Raw genomic sequence first — 23611 nt, 5'->3', positions numbered from 1 at the left:
CTTTCACACTTCTGGAGGCCAGAAGTCTAAAGTCGGTGTCAGCTGGGAGACATAAAGGAAAACCTGTTCCCAGCCATTCTCCTGCTGTGTAGTGCCTGCCAGCAGTCAGTCCTCTGTGCTCTTTGGTGGCTCCATGGTCCCTGTTGCTGCCACCCTCGCTGCATGGCCTTCCTCCCGATGTCTGTCTCAGACCGCCCTCTCCCTTTCTCTTAGAAGAATATCTTGGATCTAGGGTCCAGTCTAAATCCAAGATGATCTCATCTTGAAATCCTTAATTTACATCCACAAAGACCCTATTTCCAAGTAAAGTCACACTGTAGGTTCTGAGTGGACATATATTTTGGGTCACACTTGAACCACTGTAGCCTCCATTCCTGGACTTTTGTGTATTCACTACCTTTTTTGATTCACATCAGTGTAATTCTTCTCAGGGGAAAAGGGAGGCTGCAGAAGCAAAATCATTTTACTTTGGCCCTGTCCTTGAGAGGTAGCGTACTGATCCACATCCGCAGTTAAAGGTGTTACTTTTTACAGGAGGAGGTTCATCTCGTTGGTGTGGGCTGGGAAAGAGTAGTAAATCAGTATGAATAGTCTGGAAATACTTTCAGAGACCAGGCATGGCGTATGGTACTAGCAGGTAAACAGACTTTCGACATGTAAACAGAAGGTACTACCTTGCAGCTGTGAAACTCAGCAGGTTCTGTTTTCTCGGTTAATGTTTGGTTTTCTTTTTTTGAGTGAAATCTTCGTTTTAAGGGTCGGCCCCAGATTGGAAGGTAAAGAGGCTTGGAAAATAAAAAGTAAAATCTTAGGATTTCCTAAGAGAAAGGCCGTGAATTTTCTTTTGCCTTAAAATTTGAGGGAGAGAATGTTGGGACTCAGTGCTGGTATGTTTACCAGCAGCAAAAGGTGACGCAGGAGGAAATTTAATGTGTTTCTATCATACGTGTCCGCCTTTGAGTTTAAACCTCAGTGGGTGTGAAATTCAGCCATTATTGCAGTCGTGAAACTGTTGTTTGTTTTCCTGCAGATCGAGGAGACTGGCAGAGGGAAAGAAAGTTCAACTATGGTGGGGGCAACAATCCTCCGTGGGGTAGCGACAGGCACCATCAGTACGAGCAGCACTGGTACAAGGACCACCATTATGGGGACCGGCGACACATGGATGCCCACCGCTCTGGGAGCTATAGACCCAACAGCTTGTCCAGAAAGAGACCTTATGACCAGTACAGCAGTGACCGAGACCACAGGGGACACAGAGATTACTACGACAGGTAAGCTGAAGGTCCCGAGACACACGGTGCTGACCTCTGCTGGGAGTTTTACTCTTTGAGGGGGAGAGACAAGTGACATACACATTCATGTACTTATTAAATGTTCATTGAACATCTCATCATGTGCCAGGCATGGTCCCTAGTCTGAGCTGATGTTTTTGCTGTCAGAGCATCCTTAGGGTGTTGGGGAGGAATCCTGGTGTAGGCAGCTGACACCATGTGCTGAGTGGAGGGTTGAAAGTAGGGGTTTTGGAGTGGAGGGGGGTGGGGGGCTGGATGAGCCTGGTGGTGGGTATTAAGGAGGGCACGTACTGCATGGAGCACTGGGTGTGGTGCATAATGAATTTAAAATTCATTAAATTAAAAAATAAAATTTTTAGCTTTTTAAAAATTAAATTTAAAAAAATTAAAAGAAAAAAAAAGTAGAAGTTTTTGAGTTTTTTCTCCTGGGGGCTGAGGAAGAGAAGAGGTTGCTAATTCTTGCCTTGGGCCCTGAAGAGTCTGCTAAGCAAAGAGAAATGGAATTGGTTATTACCGGTCCAGGCCAAGGGTTGGCACCCAGAGAGGGAAGCCCAGAAGATGAACACTTTGGCTAGTAAGGGGTTCAGTGCCAGGTTAGAGGTCTTGAGTTGTATTCTTTGGGTCACAGGGAGCCATCTGCAGGGTCATCATTCCGCATGTACAGGAAACGTTCTCTGCCTTCCTCTGAGGAAATGTAGAGAAATGGTAGCCTTAAAATTAAACTAGAGTCTGCAGCCCAATTATTAAGCTCAGTGCATGGTTCTCAGGAGGCAGGATACTGGATGGGTCCCAGCCCATGGTCCTTGTCTGCCCCAAGCCCACAGTTAAGGGGTGAAGAGCTTTTGAAGTCGTACCATGTCTACAGCTATTCAGGACCATATGAGCCAGTTACTCTCGTAACCTGTGAGTTAGTTAACTACAGGAAGTGTGAAGTGGTTTTGTTTGTTCTTTCTAGTTTTAGGACTTGACTGTATTTTAACCTCCCGGCAGCTTTGGTTTTCCTTAGGCTAATGACATGCTTTGTTTGGACTTGAATTTAAATTTGGGAAGTTTTATATAAATATCTACTCATTTCTGGAGGATCTGGTAACACATTAGCACAGTGGCTCTGGTCATGTAGCAGCTGTCTCCTCTAGAGGCTCCATGTCCCCTCAGACCCCTCCCTCCTGTGTCTCTTGTCAGCTTCCAATGGGCATTTGCCCTGTAATTCTTGGTCTAGATCTGTATTTCCATTCAGTGTCACTTGTTTTTTTTTTCCTGCCTGAAGACCTTTTCGTTTGGTAGCGGTCTGCTGGTTCTTTCCGCATCTCTGTGTCTGAGAAAGCCTTTGGTTGGCCTTCACGTATGAAAGATACCTTTGCTGGGTATAAATTCTGGATCAGCACTTTCAGTACTTTAAAGACGTTCCTCTTCTCTCAGCTTGAACTGTTTCGGAGGAAAAAGATCTGTCATCTTTATCTTTGTTTCTCTTTACGTAACGTGTTTTTTCCTTTGTTCTAGTTTTTAACGATTTGATTATAGTGCATCTTGCTGTATTTTGCCTCGTGTTTGTTTTGCTTGGGAAGTGTAGAGCTTCTTGAATCTGTGGGTTTATCTTTCTTACCAAATTAGGAATATTTTTTTACCTTTATTCTGTCCTCCCTCTCTCTCACCTCCTTTGGAGATTCCACTTATACCTGTAATTAGGCTGTTTGTGTTGGTCTCCCAGCTCACTGATGGTGTTTATTTATTTTTTTTTTTTAATTTTGTTTTCTCTCTGTCTCTGTTGGATAGTTTCTGTTGTTATGTCTACAAGTTCACTGAGGTTTGTTTTTCAATGTCTAACCTGCCTTGAGGCCCATCCAGTATATTTTGCATGTCACACATTGGAGTTTTATTTCTAGAAGTTGTATTTGGGCCTTTCCCCCCCCAGTTTAAATCTTCCTCTAACCTTTTGAAATCTGGAATACAGCTTATAAATAGTTTTATATCCTTGTTGGCTAATTTACCGTTTGGATTAGTTTGAATTGGTTAACTTATTTCCTCATTATGGTCCTAGTTTCCTGGTTTTCTCCACGCCGAGTAATTTTTTTTTTTAAGATTTTATTTATTTATTTGACAGACAGAGATCACAAGTAGACAGAGAGGCAGGCATAGAGAGAGGAGGAAGCAGGCTCCCTGGGAAGCAGAGAGCCCGATGCGGGACTCGATCCTAGGACCCTGAGACCATGACCTCAGCCGAAGGCAGAGGTTTTACCCACTGAGCCACCCAGGCGCCCCCATGCCGAGTAATTTTTGGTCAGATGCATCACCGAGTGCCGGATATGTTCTATTCCTATAAACGTTCTGGAGCTTTGTCGTGAGACACAGATTACTTGCCAACATTTGATGGTTTCCGGTCTTGCTAAGATTCTTTGGGCAGGATGGGAGCAGTGGTCTGGCAGGGGTTAATAATTGTTCCCACCACCCAGGCAAGAAGGCTTCGTTGTACTCTGCTGATGTCCCTTGAAGCTTGTGTTTTGGTATAGCTGGTGAGAACGGCACTGGCACCTCTGACCTTCCAGAGGCTATTTCCTGGCCTTTGGTAGTTTCTTTACGTGCACACCCTGAACAGTTGTTCACTGAATCCCAAGGGGAACCCTTTGCATGTCTTTGAACTTCTTTCTGTCTCCTGAATTCTCTTCTGTGTTCCATCCGCTGAACTCCAGCTGCCTTGCTTCTGTCCCCACCTCTCAACTCTGGGAGTCTCCCCTTCCCTGCGCTGAGGCCTGGACACTGTCTCAGGGCAGTGAGGGGTTTGTTAACAAGCTTCATCTCCTTCGATTTCCATCCCTCAAGGAATCACTGTTCTTTGTTACCTGACATCTGGTGTCTTGAGAACCATTGTTCTGTACATTCTGTCCCCTCTCTCTCCCTCTCTCTCGTTTAATGAGGGGAAAGTCACATAGTATGAGTTAACTGTTTCAAGGTGAACAATTCAGTGACATTTAATACATTCACAGTGTTGTGCTGTTATCACTACCTCAAGTTCCAAACACCGATCACCCCAGGACCATTATGCAGTCACCCCATTCTGCTGTTTCCCCAGCGCCTGATCACCAGTCTGTATTTTGTTTTCATGGATTTACTTCCCTTGGATATCTTGTATACATGGAATGCTACAAGATGTGCTCTTTTGTGACTGGCTTCTTTGAACATGTAGCGTCATGTGTGAGTCTCACCCGCATTGGAGAACGTGCCTGTACTTTGTTTCTTTCCATGGCTGAATAATAGTTCATTGCGGTGTACTGTTGATCCATTCATTTGTTGGCAGACGGTTAGTCGTTTCCACCTTTGGTGCTTATAAATAGTGCTCTGTGAACACAGGCGTAAAAGTATTTGTTCGAATATCCATTTTCAGTTATTTTGGGCGTATACCTAGGAGGGAATTGTTACTCACATGGTAGTTCTGTTACTGACTTCCTAGAAACCACTGGTTTTCCACAGTGGCTGAAACATTTTACCCTCCTACTAGCAATGTACAAGAGTGGCCATTTTCTCACATCTTTGCCAACACTTACCTTCTGTGGGCGCGTGTGTGTGCGTGTGTTTAAACATGGCCATCCTCGTGGATGCGAATCAGGGCTAGTTCATTGTGATTTTGATCTGCATTTCCCTGATGATTAATGTTCATTAAAGATGTGGATCATCTTTTCATGTGCTTAGTTAGTGGCCATTTGTAGATCTTTGGAGAAATGTTTGTGTGCTTCGCCCATTTTCGAATTGGGTTGTTTGTCTTTTCGTTGTTGACTTGTACCAATTTTCTCCTAATGGGATAACAAGTAGTTTACTGTGGTGCTAATTAAAAATTTTAATATTCCTCACATTGAATCAATTTTTAAAATAATTTAATTAACCTGTCAGTTATTGTTGACCGTTGGGTTTGATTGTAGCTTTTTCTGTTACTAATAACTTCTCAAGTAATTTCCGTGGCTCTTTTTCTCCTGGGCCAGGTCAAAGAATATGAAAATGTTTGTAGATGTTGCCAGTTTTCCCGAAGGGAATACAGCTTTACAAAGCCACCAGTGTGATTCAAGTGTGTACTCGTTTCATTGCAGACTTGAGGCTTATGTCATTTCATAGGATATGTTTTGCCAATAAGTGTAAAATAGCCCTTTGTTATTGCTTTTGTGGTTTTTTTTTTTTTTTTTTTTTTTTTTGACTCCTCGTAAAGTAAGCATTTACAGACTGAGTCCTTTGGAAGTGTCCTTGACTATGAACGCACAGGGAAGAGCCAGTGGAGGAGGAGAAGGGAACGGGCTCCGTCTTTCGGCTGATCTTTGCGTCTCCATTTCAGGCACCATCATGACTCCAAGCGGAGGAGATCCGATGAATTTCGGCCTCAAAATTATCACCAGCAGGATTTCCGACGAATGTCTGACCACCGCCCCCCTATGGGCTACCACGGCCAAGGACCCTCGGACCATTACCGCTCTTTCCACACAGACAAATTGGGGGAATATAAACAGCCCCTGCCCCCCCTGCACCCCGCAGTCTCAGACCCTCGCTCGCCCCCTTCTCAGAAATCTCCCCATGATTCCAAGTCACCCCTGGATCACAGGTCTCCGTTGGAGAGATCACTAGAACAGAAAAACAACCCAGATTATAACTGGAATGTTCGGAAAACATAAAGGACAGCTGGGGAAAAAGGGGAGAGCAAGAGTCATTAAGCACCTGGATATTTTTGGTCTGATCCAACGGGAGCCAGTTATCTAGACCAGTGAGTGGAGTTTCTGGACATGCTGCTGCTGTCAGCTTGCCGGCCGAAGGAGCGCCTCGAGGAGTGGGGGGCCTTTCACTCGGTCCAGCTTGGGTTTGGGCCGCCACTCCTGCACTTTGACACCCCATCCCATTCTAGCCTGGTTCTAGCCTGTCACTGCGATGGGTGCTAGGAGGAAGAGGTGACTTGTGTGTACCAGCTTCGCGGGCTGTGTTTCCCCAGTGAAGGAAGACGGGATCTTAGAGTCGTGATATTTTGTTGCCGGGGTCCGCGCGCCCTGAGCCTGGGTGTGGGGGGCTGGGTAGGAGCGTGTGTGTGCAGGCTGCCGGGACCTGCCGGACGGCACACGATTGCTTCACTGTGACGTGACATGCTGCTGACAGGGAGCGGGGCTTGGGTCTCGCCTCATGGGACTTAAAGGGGAGTGGGCACACTCCTCAGACATGTTCTTGGGAGAAACCATACACTTGGGCCTCAGCATGACATATGTGGCACAGGAGGACAGAGGGGAACAGCTTCCACGGCGGCCCCTTCCTGACCGACACTAATTTTTCCCACACTATCTATACATTTCAAAGGCTTGGTCACCGCCGTGGGCCTCCTCCTTCCTGGTGCCAGGGAGGCGAGGGCCCGTCTGCGGACTTCTGAGTACTGTGAGCAGCTGGCACCGGCGTTGGCGTGGGTCTTGCTTGGTTGGGAGTGGGCTGAAAGTGGGGCTGGGGTGGGGGTGGGGTGGCCAGGCACCCGGAATCCCTGGTGGATTTCTGATTCTGGGACGAGACGTGTCCGTCGAGGGCCGGGGGGCGGCTGGGGAAGCTTGGTGCTGGCAGGTGCCAAGGGGGGGGGGCGGGTACGGGTGCAGGTGGTGAGTGGGTCTCGTGGGGAGAGGGGGCTTGGGGTGTTGTGCCAGGTCAGCCTCTGTAGTCGCCTTGGAGGCACTTTAGTTTCCTCTGCCCAGCGTGACGCGGAATACACGTCTGCTGACCCTGTGTGGCAGGTGGACCGGTGAGGCTCAGCAACCTGCGGGGAACAGGCTCCCACAGCTAGGCAGGCAGCAGTAGACTTGAACTCCAGTGTTGTTTAGAATGAGATCAAATAAAGTACAAACCTAACTTAAGAGATTTTGCAAACTAGGAAGCCTCCAAGGCCAGGGGACTGCGTGGCGGTCAGAGTGGTGCAGGGCCGGACGGAATCAGGGGCGGGCTGGTCGCACCAGTTCATTTAGGCTGCTTTGGTTCTCCTGATGCTGGGCCTTCCGTTCTCCTCTTTCAAAATACCGCTCGCCAGTATTGTGTGAATATCCAAAGGCCTTTCTAGGTGGACGCGCTGACTTGAACCTACACCGTGCCTAAACGTGTCCAGGCTCAGAGCTGGTGAGAAGCTTCCTGTTGGGCACGCACAGGGTTCAACTCCCTGAACTAACCTGTGAGGACGTCACGAAATGATCATCACTTACCCGCCGGTACCCTGGGCAGCACCATTAATGCCTTCACTAGCAAAGCCCCCAGTCCCAGCGCCTTAGTGGAGCCGACACGGCTCTGCAGGGTCATCGCCGCTCACTGTGCGCGGCGCCCTGGGGCAGGCCAGCATCTGGGTCCTCACAGCTTGTGCTGGGAGTAGTGGGCCTGCCCCGTCCTTATTTATCTCCTCATGGTACTAGGGATGTTCAGCGTGGGCTCAAAGGGGGTCAGCATGCCCGGAGCACAGCGCAAAGGAACGCGTAGGAGCCCCTGGCCATGGTCGTCCCACGGCCACTGCTCGGTGAGAGAAGATTGTGTCTGCTGTGGCCACCACCACCTCAGGTTCCTGCTACAGTACTGACACTACCCTGTGTTTCTCTTGCCCAGGCCGAAGTGGAAGGCTAGGTTGGCTTGGCGGGTCCTTTGGGGTGGTGGGGAGGCATGAGCACCAGCACGTGTCTCCCCGCGGGAGGTCAGGCTGTGTCCTCTGGGAGGCGCGGCATCCCCCTTCCCTTACGGGAAGCTGGGAGGAATTACCAGAGGCCCTGAATTTCAGGGCTCAGCGAGGGTGATTATCTCTGAGGTTGATAGGAGATGTGAGTTATTCCCAAAGATGTCTCATCATGAAGAAAAAGGAACTTCCTTTTGTTTACATTCAGGACTTGTAGTGCCATATGATGTAGCAAAAGGCAATATTCGCCAGATCAGTGTTAAATTGATTATAAAATTACAGTATCCCCATAAAAGCATCTATTTTAGGTGTTGAAGTATGTTTGAAGACTGGGTTGGGAAAAAGGAGGCATTTCCTCATTGACCGAAATCAGTATGAATACTGTATGCTCTTATCAGAAACAGATTTGCACAGGTAGGAATTCTCTCCCTTGCGGGTGGGATAAACTGCCCCAGGAACCCGTAAGGGCGGCGGTCCATGGAGCCTGGCTTTGAAGGATTTCATAGTCGGGTAGAAACAGCGGGGGTCGAGGAAGAGGGACGTTCGCATCATGTGAGATCTGAATATGAACGAGGATTAACGCGGTGTACCGCAGCCCTGGGAAAGGGTGCCGTGAAAGCCCAGGTACATCACTGTGGTCTTCTCAGAGACAGCTGCAGAGAAACAGACAGATCCTCTGCAGAGCCCGATCTGATGGCCCCAGGGCGGCCCCCCGCCCCTTCTAGTCATTCCTTTAGCCCTTCCACGGGAAACCAGAACACTGCTCCCACCGTGCTGCAGACATTGTCGCCTGATGCCCGAGAGCCGCATCAGGACGTGTGGTGCACACGCGAGTCCGCGACGAATTCACACAGGGACACTGGAATCCTAAAGACCAAAATCCACTCGTCAGCAGGAGCGGGGGCCCAGGGCCCAGCGCCAGCGGTCTTCCGGCTTGTCTGAGGGCTGCCGTGTCGGGCGAGGAGAGCCAGGCCAAGGGTCCAGGCTGCTTTAGTCCGTCCGGACCCCACGCGTTTGGGGACGGATGGTTTTTCTTTATTGTAAAATTGTGGACTTTTAAAACCTGTTGACTAAACAGTAATTAATTTATATTTGTGAAAAATGCCACTGTCCTAGTGATTTCTGATGTAAATAATGTTGTTTATATAGTATGTATTAAATTTTCCTACATTGTAAAACTGCTATACTTTTGATTCTTGTATATTAAAAAGTGTTACTAAGGATTTCTAGAATTGGGCGAACACTGTTAACGTTGCGTTGGGTTGGCGTGAGCTCTGACTGGCCGCACGTCTGGCTCCCTCCCTTCCCTTGGTCTCTAGGTCGTTCAGACTGCTTGCCAGCTTGTGAAATGGAGCCTTTTAAAGTCTCGTTGTTTTTCCTTCTGGGGCCAGTTGTGGTGTTGGGTCTGGGACCTGACCATGGGGTTGGGGTCGGAGGGTTCTGAGATTTTCCCCGAGGCTAACAGCCCCTGGCCGAGCAGCTCCTGTCCTCAGTGTCCTCAGCGCAGGGCGGTGGGGGCGGGGAGAGCCAGAGGAGCTGCAGCCCCTGGTGGAGCAGAGCTTCCCTTAGTATCCCCTGGTGGTGGTGGTGGTGCCAGGCATGGAGCCCGGGAGCCCGGGAATGTGCATGTGAAGACCTGAGTTGTCCAGACAGGGGTCCTGTCCCGCCCCCTCCATCCAGAGGAAGTGACTGGGCCGTGTCTGCCAGCCCACAGCCTTGAGGGCAATTTAACAGTTGGGTTATATATTCATGAAGAGGGAAAGAGGCATTTTATAATGGAAACACTGACACAATGTTAACTCGCAATTTGGCACAGGGGCAGGCCCAGCTCCTGCGAGGCCCAGACGGAGGAAGCGTGGCACAGCCCGCGGGCGGAGATGCCGTCTGAGTGGGAGCTGGAGGGGTTTGCCAGACCCAGGGGGTTTTGCCGATACTTAAGAGACTGCAAAACCGAACTCCGATCTTCACGGAGCTCTCGATTCTTGATACCCGATAAACCCATACGTTCAGTTAACTCGCATGACCGTCAACCCAGGAGGCTTGGCGGTGGGGGCCTCGCTCATCCTGGCCTGGGCAGGGAGGAGAGGCTGGGATTTTTAGTGCCTCACGTTCTTGAGGCAGAGACTCAGGAATTGAGGGTTCCTAGGGACGCCTGGGTGGCTCCGTTGGTTAAGCCTCTGCCTTCGGCTCAGGTCATGATCCCAGCGTCCTGGGATCGAGTCCCCACATCAGGCTCCCTGCTCAGCGGGGAGCCTGCTTCCCCCTCTGCCTCTGCCTGCCACTCTGTCTGCCTGTGCTCACTCTCTCTGACAAATAAATAAATAAAATTAAAAAAAAAAAAAAGAATTGAGGGTTCCTCCTGCCGATAAACAATTCACAGTCGTGTTGTAACTCACAGCTCGGCTGGAACCTCTTTGGGAAACTTGAAAGCGCTACAATAATCAGCTTATGATTTACAATAGCAACGCGGCTGCTAAACCAGCTGCTGCCAAGAAGCCCGCCTTTTACTGGAAAAAGCAGGCCCAGGCTCCCCCCCCCCCCCCCCCCCCAGCTGCTCCCTGGCGGGGCCTCGCACGTCTGGCATCAAAGCAGATCCTTCTCAATTAGCACCAACAGAAAGGTCACTTACTGAAACGCGAGGCCCTGCAGTTTGCCAGACCGGTCTGGACTTGGGATTCCAACCTGTGGCTCTTAAAAGAGCAGGGCCGGGTCTGCCTTCGAGGCCCGTCTTACCGCCCTCCCTGGCCTGCGCCCTTTGAGGCTGGAATCCCGCTCGGGCCCCGGCCTCCAACCCGCCTGTGGTGTCTGCTCCCTGCCTTGGGGAAGAGACGGAGCCCAACCCGACACACGCTCTTGGTCCTGTAGAACTCGGGACTTGCCTGGTGCTGGGGGACCCCCTCCTAGGCTTGAGGTCTGGGTGTTTCCCGGCCGGGTGTGTGGCCGTGAGATCTGGCTTTGTGCGGGAACACGGACGCAGGCCTCTCACCTCAAAATCAGCAGAATATCTACTGCTTGGGGCCAGCTGCCCCACGGAGGGTTTGCACTTGGGATCTTAATTTTTTTTGTGAACCACAAGAGGATGGTCGCTGCTATAGTGTGGTCCTTGCTAACCCTGTGTACCATGGTGGCCTTGGGGGGCCCAGGGAGTCTCCAGGGGGCCGGCAGGAAGGGCAGTGCGTTGTCTCCGTTTGGCCTCCCCCTGCGTGCAGCTGGGCAGATGGCCCAGACATCGTCATTTGTACATGAAGGAGGCGGCTTCTAGGGTTCATGTGGTTTTACCGTGAGAGCTCAGTGTTGAGAGGTGTAAACTCTGCTATGGGCTACCCAGAAGGAGACAGTGTTCACCAGCTCCTGCTGGGAGCGGGGACAATGGGGACACCGAGGAGGGCACCTGCCCAGCCCGGAGGGCAGGCCCAACTTAGCTTTCGGCCCCAGCACGCATCAGCCCAGAAACTTCTGAGACCAGCCGGGCTGCTCTTCTTGGATCCCAGCTCCCTGGAGGGGCCCAGGAAGAGCGCCCTCTCTAGGAGATTAGACCCCGGTAGGAAGACCTGGCAGGGTGCTCACCCTCCCGTGGGGACTAGAGGGTCAAGAGAGAAAGTTTCTCCCTTGAGTAAGATCTTAAGCACCTCCTGTGGGCCAGGCCCTGCTCTAGAAGCTGGGACGCAGACTCGGCAAACCAGGATGAGGGCCCCTCTGAGCTGAGGGTTGGCAAGGCACACCTAGACCAACGACAGAAGGACAAAATGTCACGAGCGCCAGGGAGAAAAGAGGAGATGGGCGTGGGGACAGGGGTGCTGCTAGCTGAGCCCAGGGGAGGGGATCGGGGAAGCCGTGGGTCCAGGAAGGGGACAGAGCTGGGTTTGAAGCAGCTGGCCTTCTGGGGCTCATTCTCTCCCTCTGCGAGCCTCAAGTACAGGATACAGACAGCGGGAGTTTGCCAGGCTGTGGTGGGGTGAGTGAGGCCATTGAGGGTGGCTGAGCTGGGCTTGGCACCTGTCATCATTCTCAGAGGGCGGTGTTAAGACCTTCCCAGGCTCAGCGGAGACCACTCCTGCCACCAGAGCTGGGGGCCTGCCCCTGCCGTTTGGAAGAGGAGCCCAAGTTCCCGCTCGTTCCTGGAGGGAGGGTCCTGAGTGACTGTGGTTCTAGAATCTTCCTGCAGGGGGCAGCAGATTTCCACAAACAGCCTGCCTGGCCGCCGACAGCTGAATTTACAGAACCCCCTGGAGAGGCTCACCGTCATTCCTCTGCCCTGGCGGGCGCCTCCCATAGCTCCAAAGGCCACAGTGGAGTTGGAGATGGGGAGTCACCTCACCCCTGCAGGAAGTGTGACAGGGGATGGGGAGGAGGGGAGGCTGCCAGGAGAAGCCAGCCTCACCTGCTACACCAGCAGGAGGCCCTGGGGGCAGTGCTGGCCAGCCCTGGCCCAGCCCTCTCAGGGGCCTCAACCAGCCAGGTGGCTCTCTCCCTATGGCAGCCCCTGGTTTCGGGACACGCGGGCTCCGGCTCCTTCTGGGCCCAGCCCCTCCTCCCTTTCCTCTCCGTGTGGCCACCAGAGGGACGTCTTGAGCCACGTGGCCGGGCATTACTGCAATTCCCCCGATCCTCATCGGAGCTCTAAGCTTCCTGGCTTGGGTCCTCAGCCCTCTGTGACCTGCCCTCGCTGGCCGCTCTCTTCAGCCTCCAAACTGCTCTTGCAGACTCTGGCCGGTCCTTGAGGCAGAGCTTGACCTCCAGGCTGCTGTCCCTCATCCCCCCTCCATCACCGCCAGCTGCCTGATGAATCTGGGTTCATCTTCAAGATGCAATTCAAACTTGGTTTCCTCTGAGCAGCCTTCTCGGCCCCTGTTGTTCCCGCTTCCCTTCCTGTCTGTCCTTTCCCTGTGCCCACAGTTGCCACTGGAGCCCCAGCCCACTCTGGTGCCTCCACGTAGTCATAGCCGTGGCCTCCGCGAGGCCCGTGTGGAGGCTGGGCTTGGAGCCCAGGGGGCTGAGCAGGCGGGGGCTCAGACCGGAGTCTGGGTCACAGCAGGCAGGCCTTCCTGATTCCGGGGATGTTTCAAGCAGTTGGTTCTCTCTTCTGGAACATCTTCCCAAATGCTCCTGGCATGCCAGAGGATAACCCTTTATTTGCTAGATTGAGGGAAAGTGCAGGGACCTTCAGGGCGCTGCCTGGAAGGGTGATGGGCTGGAGAGGCCCCCGGTGGGCAGTACGGAGAGGCGCTCACTAGCCATTATGGTCCCATTCCAGCTGTGCTTCATAGCCCCAGTTGCCTTAGCCCACGTCCTGGCCCTGGACTCCCTGGACCAGGCAGAATTGGGAGGAGGCAGGGAGGTGTGAAGGTGGGGGCAGCAGATGCAGAGCTGAACGGGCTCACAAAAGAAGGACCTCGATCCCAGCAAGGAGACCCAGGGCTCTCATAGCAGCTGAGCTGAGAGCATGGGCTCTGGGGTAGACTGCTGTAACCTGACCAGGTGTTAACCTTTGGGGGTGGGGAGGACGTAGTCCCGCCCACGCCTGATGGGGGAGCCGTGCCAGGGACATGCTAAAGATGAGGCAAGGTGACCACCACTACTGCGGCCGACTCCTCGAAGCTACTGTCCCCACAGGGTCCCTACCGTGTCCCCACTGCCCTAAAGGGCTCTCTGCTTCCCTGCCATCCTCTCTGAGGCTCCTGTGACAGCAGGTGAAAACGGCGATCATTAGAGCTCATTCCCACTCAACGGTGCGCTGGCTCAGCGGTTCCCAAACTTGGGGCTACAGATGTCTGATGGGAGCAATAGTCCTTACAGATATCTGGAAGAATTTAAATTTTTTTGTTTTCCTTTTAATGAACATTTTAAAGCAGTAACTTCAGCAAACCCTGGATCATTTGGAAGTGTGGGAAGGAGAGAAGAACCCAGGACTCTAGGGTCGTGTTGGATCCAAGGGGTCCGTCCGTGCTCCTTACCCAGGTGGATGCAGGGACGCCTGGTGTCAGCTTTCACAGAGTCTGAAGAGTGAAAAGTAGAGGGGACCAGAGTCACTCCCTGGCACCAATGACAGGAGCCTGGACAACCCCACCTTCATCACATGGTTTTTTTGTAGTTCTGTTTGGGCTTAATTAGTAAACGCATTTGGGTTTATGGTTGAAAGGAGCTATAATTACAATTTATTACAATTAAGAATTGATGTTTAGCCTCATGAATCATAAAAACTCCAGCCATGGAGGGAGAGCCTGGAGACATATTGGCCCCTGGAAGGGGTCTGAATGTACATTAGGTATGTTTGGGAACCCTGGACTGTTGGTGGCCCAAACCTGAGAGTAAATGAGGCTGCCCCGGGGACACCCCTGTGAGCAGAGCCCACCGTCTGTTGACAGCTACTGGGGCTCGAGCTCTGGGCCCGTCGCTTTATTGTATTTTAATGATTTTGTCTTCATGAAAATAATCCTAGAAAATCCTAGGAGGTGGGATTTATCCCCATTTTTCAATGGAGCATCGTGAGGCCCCGAGACCTCAGGTCACACATCTGGGAGAGTTGGAACTTGGACCCCACTCCAGCTCCTCCCACCTCTCGAGGCCAGCTTGTCGCCGCCTCCTTCAATGGCTCCCTCCACTGTCACCCCGGTGCCTTTGCACCAGTGTCATTATATCCTGGCAGGCCCTGTGAGTCAGTCCTAACCCTTCCCCGCCGTGGCAGATGGGTGGGCTTGGAAGCCGCGTGGGACTGGCTCGGGGGCAGAGAACCAGCAAGTGGGGACAGCCAGCCTGCCATCCACCTTGCCATGCCGTGGCCCCTTCCCTGCTCGGCTCACGGCAGCCTGACTCATGCCCTGCCTCTCACTCCCGGAGGTCGGTCCTGGGACGGCGGGCACATTCATCTGCTGGGGTCACCGCTCTGTCCCCAGTGCTGAGTGCTTGACCCCTCACAGGGCCTCCGGAATCAATGAACGGATTCCCACGGGGCCCACAGGGGATGCTGCTAAAAACGTTTGCGCAAGGAAGGAAGACGGGGGGCAGAGAAAGGAAAGGAGAGATGACTTCGTTGCTGTGTTAGGGCAAGAGAGAGGACCCCCAGAGGGAGGAGCCTGGGGACACTTGCCTTAAGGATTCATTTCTGATCATGAGCAAAGGAGAAGGTGTGTTAAGTCAGCATGGCGGAGGCTGCCGTTATGCCTGGCCCTAACCTTGGCATTCGGTTTCTGGTGGTCCAGGCCCCCTGCCTTGACCTGAAGGCCACTCAGGAGCCCTGTGTTCCAGGCCCCTCTCTCACATGGAGCCTGGGCTTCGAGCCACCTGAACTCTGGGACGGAGGTGGCCGGAAGGGGGCTCCACCATGATAAATCTGCACTTGGATCAAATACTTGGCAGGATGCCTGACACATGGCAGGAAGCCAAAACCTGTAGCTGTCATGCTGGGGGGCTCCAGTCTCCGTGTAAACGGGGCTAGGCTCTATAGCAGCAGCTGGATCATGTGTGGGATTGCTGAGAAGGCTTGCCCCCCGCCCGCGGGGAGGCGGAGGACCACCCCTGGACCACAGTGACCCAGCAGAGAGCCCACTGGCACCCCAGCACCATCTCCTTCTGGGACCCTGAGCCTCTCAGACTTCAGATCTGAAGGACCCTCTCTCCCATCCTTCTTCTCTTCAGGGTCCGGATTTGAAGGCCCTCCACCCACCCAGCCTTCTGGCAAGGCAGGGTCTGGCCTCACTCCCTGCTGACCCAGGACCAGAACCCTGGATTGACTCCGTGGAGCCCCTTCTCCATCCTCAAGGGCAGAGCAGGCAGGTGGCATGGGTGTGGGTGCTCATCTGGAAGTAACCAGGTGTCCACCTTCGGGGCATCATGAAAACTGTCAAAGCAGCAGCACAACTCAAGGTCAGGGTCATCTGTAGGTGTTTGCTCTGCAGGAGGACAGTGTGGGGGAGGGGCTGTCATCGTTGGCCCCTGGCGGAGGTCGCTGACCCCTGCCCCGTGGCAAGTAGGTTTGAACACGACTTTAGACAAAGCACATGCACCAGGCCTGAGGCGGGCTCTGGTTCCTGCGGGAGGGAGGCAGGAGGTGAGCAGGAACGGGTTCGACGTGGAGGCATCCATGAGAGGTCCCAGGGTTCCTCTGGGCGAGGATGGAATCAGGCCTGGGGATGTGCTGGCCTTGGCCTTGGGATCTAGGCTGCCTGGGATCGCGTCCCCGGATCCCAGAAACACCCCTGCCCCCACCACGCCAGCCCTTGGACTGGCGCTCCTGGATCTCCTAATTAACTCTGTTCTGCTGGGGGCCTCCGTGAGGGCGTTCCACTCTGTTCCTCTTCTTCAGGGTGTAGACCTGGGTCACGGCTGGAAGTGATCAAATGGTCAAAAGTGTGGGAAGCCCAGAAGGATGGGGAAGGTAGCCGAGGGGAAGCTGTTGAGACAGGGAGGGGGTCCATGGCCCACAGATTCGGGGTGTGGGGACCCTGGGGGCCTCCATGGAATTAGAGGTCCTTAGACTCCTGCTTTGGGCATGCAGGGTTCCCACCGACCCCTGGCCAGAACGCCAAGCTTCTCCAGCCCAGGTGGCAGCTGGACAAAGAGCTCGTCAAGTGTTTCAAGACTTGGACAAATAAGGCTAATCAGAGCAAAGAGATGTGATTTCTGGATCATTCCTAAGAGATGAACCCATCACACAAAGTAGGGTCCCCGCCCTTCCTCTGGTGGGAGATCCCTGTGTGGGGGACCAGAGGGTGGGATTCTCCAGGTCGCAGTCAGCCTGGGAGCAAGCCGGGCCCGGGGCCTGCCTGGAGTACTAGAGCGTCCCCTGGATGGCGGCCCAGGCAGTGAGCCCCCGAAGGCGGCGTGACCTGGTGGGATGAGAAGGGGAGAGAGTGGGTGCTTGTTGGGGTGTATGGCTTCCTGGGATGAGCTCCCTATATTCTGATATTCCTGCCCCAGTCTTCCCAAGCATCCCTGTAGGAGGGCCATGACCTTCCTTGTGCAGACAAGGATCCTGAAGTCCCAGGTCACCCAGCCAGCAAGAGGCAAGGCCAGAAGTGGGACGGGCCTCCTTCTAGCCCACGGAGGCTCCTGCACACCAGCCGGTAGCTGTGGGGAGTTGATAACATCCCTCCCAGGATTCCTTGCTATTCTTTGAATTTTCCGTTTTATAATTTTACCACCATTTTCCCCATCAGGATCAGAAACTTGGTCCCTACATAATTTGGTATTTGGGGTAAGATCTCATCTTGGAGAGTCCAGCTGTCCTTTTCCAAGCATATGGCCTGCCCCCCAGCTCTGCCCCGCCCCCAAGGCATGGGGCTCTGGACCGTGACCTTGGGACTAGCCCGCAAGTGACATCCGCCAGTCTTACCAACCACACCATTGCAACCATCTTGTTCAAGGACAACACCTTCCCTTTGTTCTGGGCGTTCCTTTATGAGCCCTGCACTCTGTAAATACTCGTTCCTGGGAAGTGCTTATCATTTAATTTAAAAATTAAAGACAGTAGGGGCGCCTGGGTGGCTCAGTCAGTTGAGAGTCCGACTCTTGGCTTAGGCTCAGGTCAGGATCTCAGGGTCATGGGATCGAGGCCCACGTCGGGCCCCGTGCTCAGTGGGGAGTCTGCCTGAGATTTGCTCTCTCCCTCTGCCTCTGCCCCTCCCTACCCTTGAAATAAATAAAATCTAAAATAATAATAATAATAATAATTAAAGACCACTGAACTGCATGTGGTTTCCAATGTGTCCTAAAGTAAGATTTTGATTTTAGCGTCCTGAACGCACTCCTCTTGGGGCTCAGTAAGCGGCATCCCCGTCGACCCAGGCGGTTGGCACCCTCCCCTGGTTCTCCTGATCGCCAAACCCCGCCTTGTGCTGTGCCCTGAAGTGGGTCTTTCGTGGCGCCTCTGGCACCAGCCCCCATCCCCCTTCTGACCAGGTCTGCCCTGGAGCCCCCAACTTCCTCCCCCCCCCACTTCACACCGTCTGGAACTATTTCTTCAAAACCCAAGCTGGGCACGTCCTGCCCCTGCTCAAAGCAGCACATGGGTTCCTCTGGCAGGTGCAGCAAGACGTCAGGCCCCCTGGTCACTGGTGGGCCGGGCAGGGCTCCCTCCCGCCGCTTGGCAGCCTCACCTGGACCTTGGCCCCCGGCTCAGGGCGTCCCGTCCCCTTGTGTCCTGCTGCCCTCCGACTCCACCCCTGGGTGGCCAGGCCCTCTGTGCCCCCAGCCTCTGCATAGAAGGGTCCCCCTTGCTCTTGGTCTGACTCGTCCCCCAGATCCATGCAGGTGATCTGGTCAGAGGTCTCCCTGGACCTGCCAGAGCAAAGCTCCTCCCACCTCCATTCTGGGGTGGGGGGTCTCCCTCTCAGAGGAGCCTGCGTCCCTGGGACGCTTGTCGCCCTGGACACCCGGTCGCGTCACTGTGCACAGACTGGCCTCTCCAGCAAGAAGGCAAGGCAGTCCGGGCGGACTCCGCTGCATGCCCCCCATGAAGGAGTTAGCAAGGGATGGTGCGGGGTGCGCCGTGGCGGAGGGAGGGGACCGCCACCTTGGGCAGCCTCCCGGGGCTGCTCGAGGGCCCCTGTACCAGGCAATGTAGCGCATCTGCTCGCTGGATATTCTATAAGGACCTCAGGAGCTAGTACTCATAATTCCGTTCTACAAATCAGGAATGTAAGGCTCCAAAAAATCCAAGGGAGACCACACAACGAGTGACAGGCAGAGCCGGTTTGGACGCCAAGTGGGCTGGCAGCCCGAGACCGAGGGCCACCCGCTGCTCCACGCGGCTCACTGGCATCCCCAAGGAGCCCTGGTCACACCTGGCTCACCTGCGTCTCTGCTCCGGGGGTCCTGGTGAGGGTCTTCGCCCCGGAATGTGCCCCCTTCATTATGGAGGACCCCCGTGCACGGCTTTCCAGTAGCCCTTTCCCTCCTGTCTCCTCTCACGAATTCTGTCGGCCTCACGGAGTCTCCGAGTCTCTGCCACACGTCTCTGTGCTGGGGCTGCGAGGGGACACGCATGTCCGTCTGCTCACGCGTGGAGACGTGGCACGCCACCTGGCCCTGACTCGCTGGCTCAGAGAAGCTGCTCCAAGCCCAGCCCGCAGAGCAAGAGGAAGCCGCTTCTTGGGGATCGTTTAGCTCAAAACTCTGTTCCATATTCATGATGAAATGCAAATTTCCATGTTCATGGGTGACCAGTAGCATGGTACTGGAAAGAGTTCCAGCTGGTTAAGTTTAGGGTCCTGAACAAATTCCAAACCCAGAATATTCTCTGGCAAGTGCCACAGCATTTTCATCTGATGGTGAGCGGGATTTTTTTTTTTTTTTTTTTTTTGATCCCGTGGGCCCTGGCTTCTCTGTAATCAGTTCTTCTGCCAGGGCCTCTGCTGCCTCTGTGGCGCCTCCCCTGCGAGCTATTCCAACCCAGCTACAACTGAGAGAGAGAGAGAGGGAGGGAGAGGCCTACCCGTCCCAGCAGCTTGGGCAATGGTATAAGAGGTGTACGTATGTTTGGACTCCTTTTGTCCCCTCCAGTCTTGTTCTTCCTGCCAATGCCCAGAATCCCACGCTCCCTCTGGGAGGCTGTGTGAGAGCTGGGTTCTAGAACGTTCTCCCTTCCTGCCCTTGACCTTCTCCTTCAGCTTGGACTGGTTACACGCTCACTCTCCGGATTGCTCCCCTTGCTAGCCTTTCGGCTTACCCTCTCCCAAGCTCCCGGGGTCTGTGTGACCCTCTCCCCTCTCCTCCCACCCACCCTCTCACTCAGCCCCTCCTGCTCTGGGAAAACAGGGATACCAGCCATGGTACACTTCCTGTGCTCCGGGCCCCATCCTAAGTCCTTTACAGGAATTCATTTGCCGAATCTCCCAGCCACCCTATGGGATAGGCACTCCCCACCTTACAGAGGAGGAATCAGAGGCTCAGAGAGGTTAAGTGACTTGTTCAAGGTCACAGGGCTAGGAAAGGGGAGAACCCTGGGATGTGGCCTGGCTTAATGGTGCTGCCATTCCCCTTTTTGACATTTGCTGTTAAGAGCAGGCCCAGACAGGGCCAAACAGACCTAGATGTACAATCTTGGCCCTGCCCTAAGGACCGTAGGCAAATCAATTCATCTTTCTGAGCCTCTGTTTGTCTGAAAAATGGGCATGAATGTGTTCCTGACTCACTGCCTGGTTTTAAGAGGCGAAATGAGATGACAGCTAGCAGGAAACCTGTCTGCAAGCCTCTGTCCCCTCTGCCGAGCCATCGCTCTGGCCCTGGGCTGCGGGAGCAGGGGAGGGTGGCAGCCACCGTCCCAGCTCTAGGGCTCCTACATTGATGGGGGCGGCTGACACGGCCCCATCCTGAGCCGGAAGCCATCCCACTCAACCTTGTGGCCCCCCACCCCTTCCTGTCGCTCCACCACGTGGCCATCAGCTGTCCCTGAAACTGTTCCAGCCTCCCAGGGGCAAGAACACTTGGAGCCCTTAAGCCCCAGAAGGAGAAAAAGTAATTTTAAGAGAAGTGGGGAGCTGGTGTTAAAGGGCTTCGCCCTCCACAAACACCTGCCACTCCCCTTCACGTGCGTGCACACCCGGGCCTCCCCCACCACCCCTCCAACGGAGCCAGCCTGTTCAGAAAGTGAATTCCAACATGCGGTCCAAAAGAGAATAACAAAACAAGAAAAACCCAAACTTTACTTGCATTTAGCCGTTAATAAATAATTTACAATATATACATGCGGTGACACTCTACACAGGTCGCAGACACAAGGACGCAGTGAGGGGTCCCCACCTCCTAGCAGAACGCGATCAAACACAACCAAAATAAAGTGCTTCACTTTTTACTTCCAACATAGGGACCATCTAAAAACCAGCAGGGCGGCCGGGGCCGGGCCTCCCAGCTGCCTGCCCTGGCATTGGGCAGCAAGAGGGGACCTCTTGGAGGGGAGGCGGGGAGCCTCCTGGGCCAGTGTATGAGAGGTCCCTGGGGAACAGCAGAAGGGCTGCCCCGAGACTGAGAGGCCAGGCCAGTGCGGGGCTGTGGCAACCGCCCTTCTGCCCCTTTCTGGGAGTGGAGCCTAGCACGGCGCGGGTCCCTGGGTTCTCTGGAACAGCAGCAGGGGCGGGACTGGTTTGGGGCTCCTTGGATGGGCAGCTGGGCTCACAGTAGGTGGGCGCCAGGGCTCTAGGTGGCGGCAGGCCTCTCCTGGCTGTGTGGCCACGAGCTTAAGGGAGGGGATGAGAGGAACGAGACTAGCCCGGGATGCTCGGGGCTGAGAAGCTTGCGGACCCTGCTCCTCTCCCCGGCCTGTGGGGGGACGGGTGGGGAGTGGGGTTCTGGGGGGCAGGGGAGGAGAACAAAGAGGATCAGGGCAGGCCAGCTGGCCCTGTCCGTGTGTGCTTCCTGCCCCTGCCCGGTGGCCCAAGCTCCCCCTGCCCAGGGACTCTTGCCATCTGCTGGGGAGAAGGGGACAGAAACCAAGGGGTACTTCTATTCAGACATTTAGACATGAGGACGTGACCTCCTAGGCACAGGGGGGAATGGGGGGCGGGGAGGGAAGGAGCCAGAACAGAGCGTTGGAGCCCGTGAGTGGCATCGCACAGACCTCGAAGACAGCACCTGCCGCCCCAGCTGCGGGCTCTGGGGCAGGGGCCTGCTAATGGGCCGGAGTCTCCCCTCGGCTCACAGGCAGGCCACGGGCCAGAAGGCACCAGGTGGGCACAACCTTGGGGTCAAGGATGAAGTTTTGCTAAAGATGCCGAACAGCCCCCAACCCCCCAGCCCCAGTCGTCCTAAGGCCTAAGGGGAAAGGAGATCCCGCCTGGTGGGGGGGGTCCAGCCTCGCTGATGCCTCAGCCCCTCAGCTTAGTGTGTGCGAGTGTGCTCGTGTGAGTGTGTGTGCGTGTGGCGGGCGCGGGCAGCAGTCAGCTGGGCCTGTTTCAGTGCATTGCAGGGGTGGGGGGGGGGGGGCTCAACTCTGATCAATCCCCGTGTCTCTGGGGGGGGCCGGGGGGGGGGGCTTCGGCCTGAGGGGCTCTGTTTTGCACATTCACACTGCAGGGCGGGTGGAGGGGAGTGGCTCCCTGTCTCACACAGCTCAACTGTCACGAACATCACAGCACCAGTCACCAGGACCTCTCAGGGCCCCTGATGGAGGGCGCAGGCCATGGGGGGAGGCCGTCCCCGCGCCAGCCCTTGCCAGCAGACAGCCCGGGGGAGCTCTGAGGTAACCATTCCCAGCCCGCCGGCCAGCGGCTGCCTCCGCTCCTGACCCCTACAGACCCTGCGGGGTCTCCCCTTCCCCGCCCTCCCCCCCTCACAACAGCCCCAGCCCTCCTGCAGCCACCCCCGCCCCCCGCTCAGGGACAGGCAGCGGCCCCTCTCTGCCCTACGCGGCCACGGCCTCCAGGAAGGCGGGGAGCAGGGTGAGGAGCAGCAGGCCGCCCAGGAGGGGCCGGGGGGCGGGGGGCAGCCCCGCAGCGGCCGCCCGGCCCGGCGGCTCCCGAGTCCTCTGGTACAGGTGCAGCCTGTCCTTGTCGGAGTGCAGCATCTTGACGTCCTCCAGGGCGTAGTAGGCGGCCAGCGTGAAGTTCACGTCGCCCGTGGTGAGCAGGTCGAAGACGCAGGCCTGGTAGTAGAGGTCCTCCACAGGCAGCTTCTCCTTGCACTTGGCCACGGCCGTCTCGTATGGGAAGGTGTCCGGGGCCGCGGGGGCTGGGCTGGCGGCCGTCGGCCTGCGGGCTCCGGGGCCCTCGGCATTGGCGCCGAAGGCCTGGAAGTCGATCTGCTGGTTGAGGGGACAGCCCCGCAGGCAGAGGTAGAGGCCCTGGCTGTCCCTGTCCTCCACGGCGTTGACCACCTCCTCGGGCATGCGGACCGCGAAAGTCAGGTAGCGGCCCACCTGGCGCACCACGATGGTGGTGCCGATGTACTTGGCCTGAATCTCCACGTGCTGGCCGGATACCTTCTCCGTGATCTTCAGGCTGTTGGCCCCGTGCTTGTCCCCGCCGTTCTTGGAGCCGTCGGCGAAGGCAGCGGGGAGCTCGTCCATCTCTGCCTGGTACACCTTCTGGTCCACGCACTCCTGGAAGTTCTTGAAGATGATGGTGAGCTGGTGGGGAGGCAGGGAGGGAAGGACAGGGAGACAGGTGGTCAGCGGTGCCGAGACAGTGGGGGGGGCGGGAGGCCCAGCCCATGCTGGCGATGCTGCAGATAGGAGCAGCCCCCTCCATGCCCCAAGCCCTCCCTCCCTTCCCCATTTGGGTCACCTTGGTACCACCTGCGTTATTATGCACTTAATATTCTTCTTTAAAACAACTTGTTTTACTCTAGGACAAAGGGGAAAAAAGGAGAGAGAGACAAACCAAGAGACAGAATCTTAATGATAGGGGACAGACTGATGGCTCCCGGGGGGAGGTGGGTGGGGGTACGGGGGGAACAGGTGAAGGGGATGAAGACACACTTACCCGGTGAGCCCTGAGTCATGTATGGAATCATATATTGTATGTGAACCATACTGAAATTAAAAACTTAGTAAAAAAAAAACCAACCAACTTGTTTTATTTAAAAAACAAAACAAAACAAAACAAAAAAACAACCTGACTTAGAATGGGAACTTTAGATCACTACCCTAAATAGAAAATCAGCTCATTTACTATATATAGAGGTGCACCATAAAAAGAAAAGCACAGCTAATTAAAAATAAAACTTCATTATCTAT

At 54.8% G+C, this 23611-nt stretch overlaps 2 protein-coding genes across 4 annotated transcripts in view; one reads left to right on the top strand and one right to left on the bottom strand.

The window, feature by feature from the left end:
- Window positions 1–9167, top strand: part of LOC111152726 (chromodomain helicase DNA binding protein 2) — a 116751-nt gene extending 107584 nt beyond the window's left edge. For all 3 annotated transcript variants that reach the window (XM_022511310.1, XM_022511309.1, XM_022511311.1), the window contains 2 exons: window positions 1031–1274; window positions 5611–9167. In XM_022511310.1, coding sequence (XP_022367018.1) covers window positions 1031–1274; window positions 5611–5944 — 578 coding nt within the window. In that variant the 3' untranslated portion in view covers window positions 5945–9167. The remainder of the gene's footprint in view (window positions 1–1030; window positions 1275–5610) is intronic.
- Window positions 9168–22279: 13112 nt separating this feature from the next.
- The window catches only part of LOC111152660 (repulsive guidance molecule family member a), a 42753-nt gene continuing 41421 nt past the window's right edge, over window positions 22280–23611 (bottom strand). Inside the window, exon 4 of the mRNA XM_022511207.1 lies at window positions 22280–23002. Within this exon, the coding sequence (XP_022366915.1) occupies window positions 22280–23002 (723 nt within the window). The remainder of the gene's footprint in view (window positions 23003–23611) is intronic.

This window comes from Enhydra lutris, unplaced genomic scaffold, assembly GCF_002288905.1.
Source record: "Enhydra lutris kenyoni isolate GAN:26980312 unplaced genomic scaffold, ASM228890v2 scaffoldscaffold29, whole genome shotgun sequence".
NCBI classification, from domain to species: Eukaryota; Metazoa; Chordata; class Mammalia; order Carnivora; family Mustelidae; genus Enhydra; species Enhydra lutris.
Note: the sequence above shows the minus strand (reverse complement) of the source record. Positions and strands in the feature narration are given on the sequence as shown.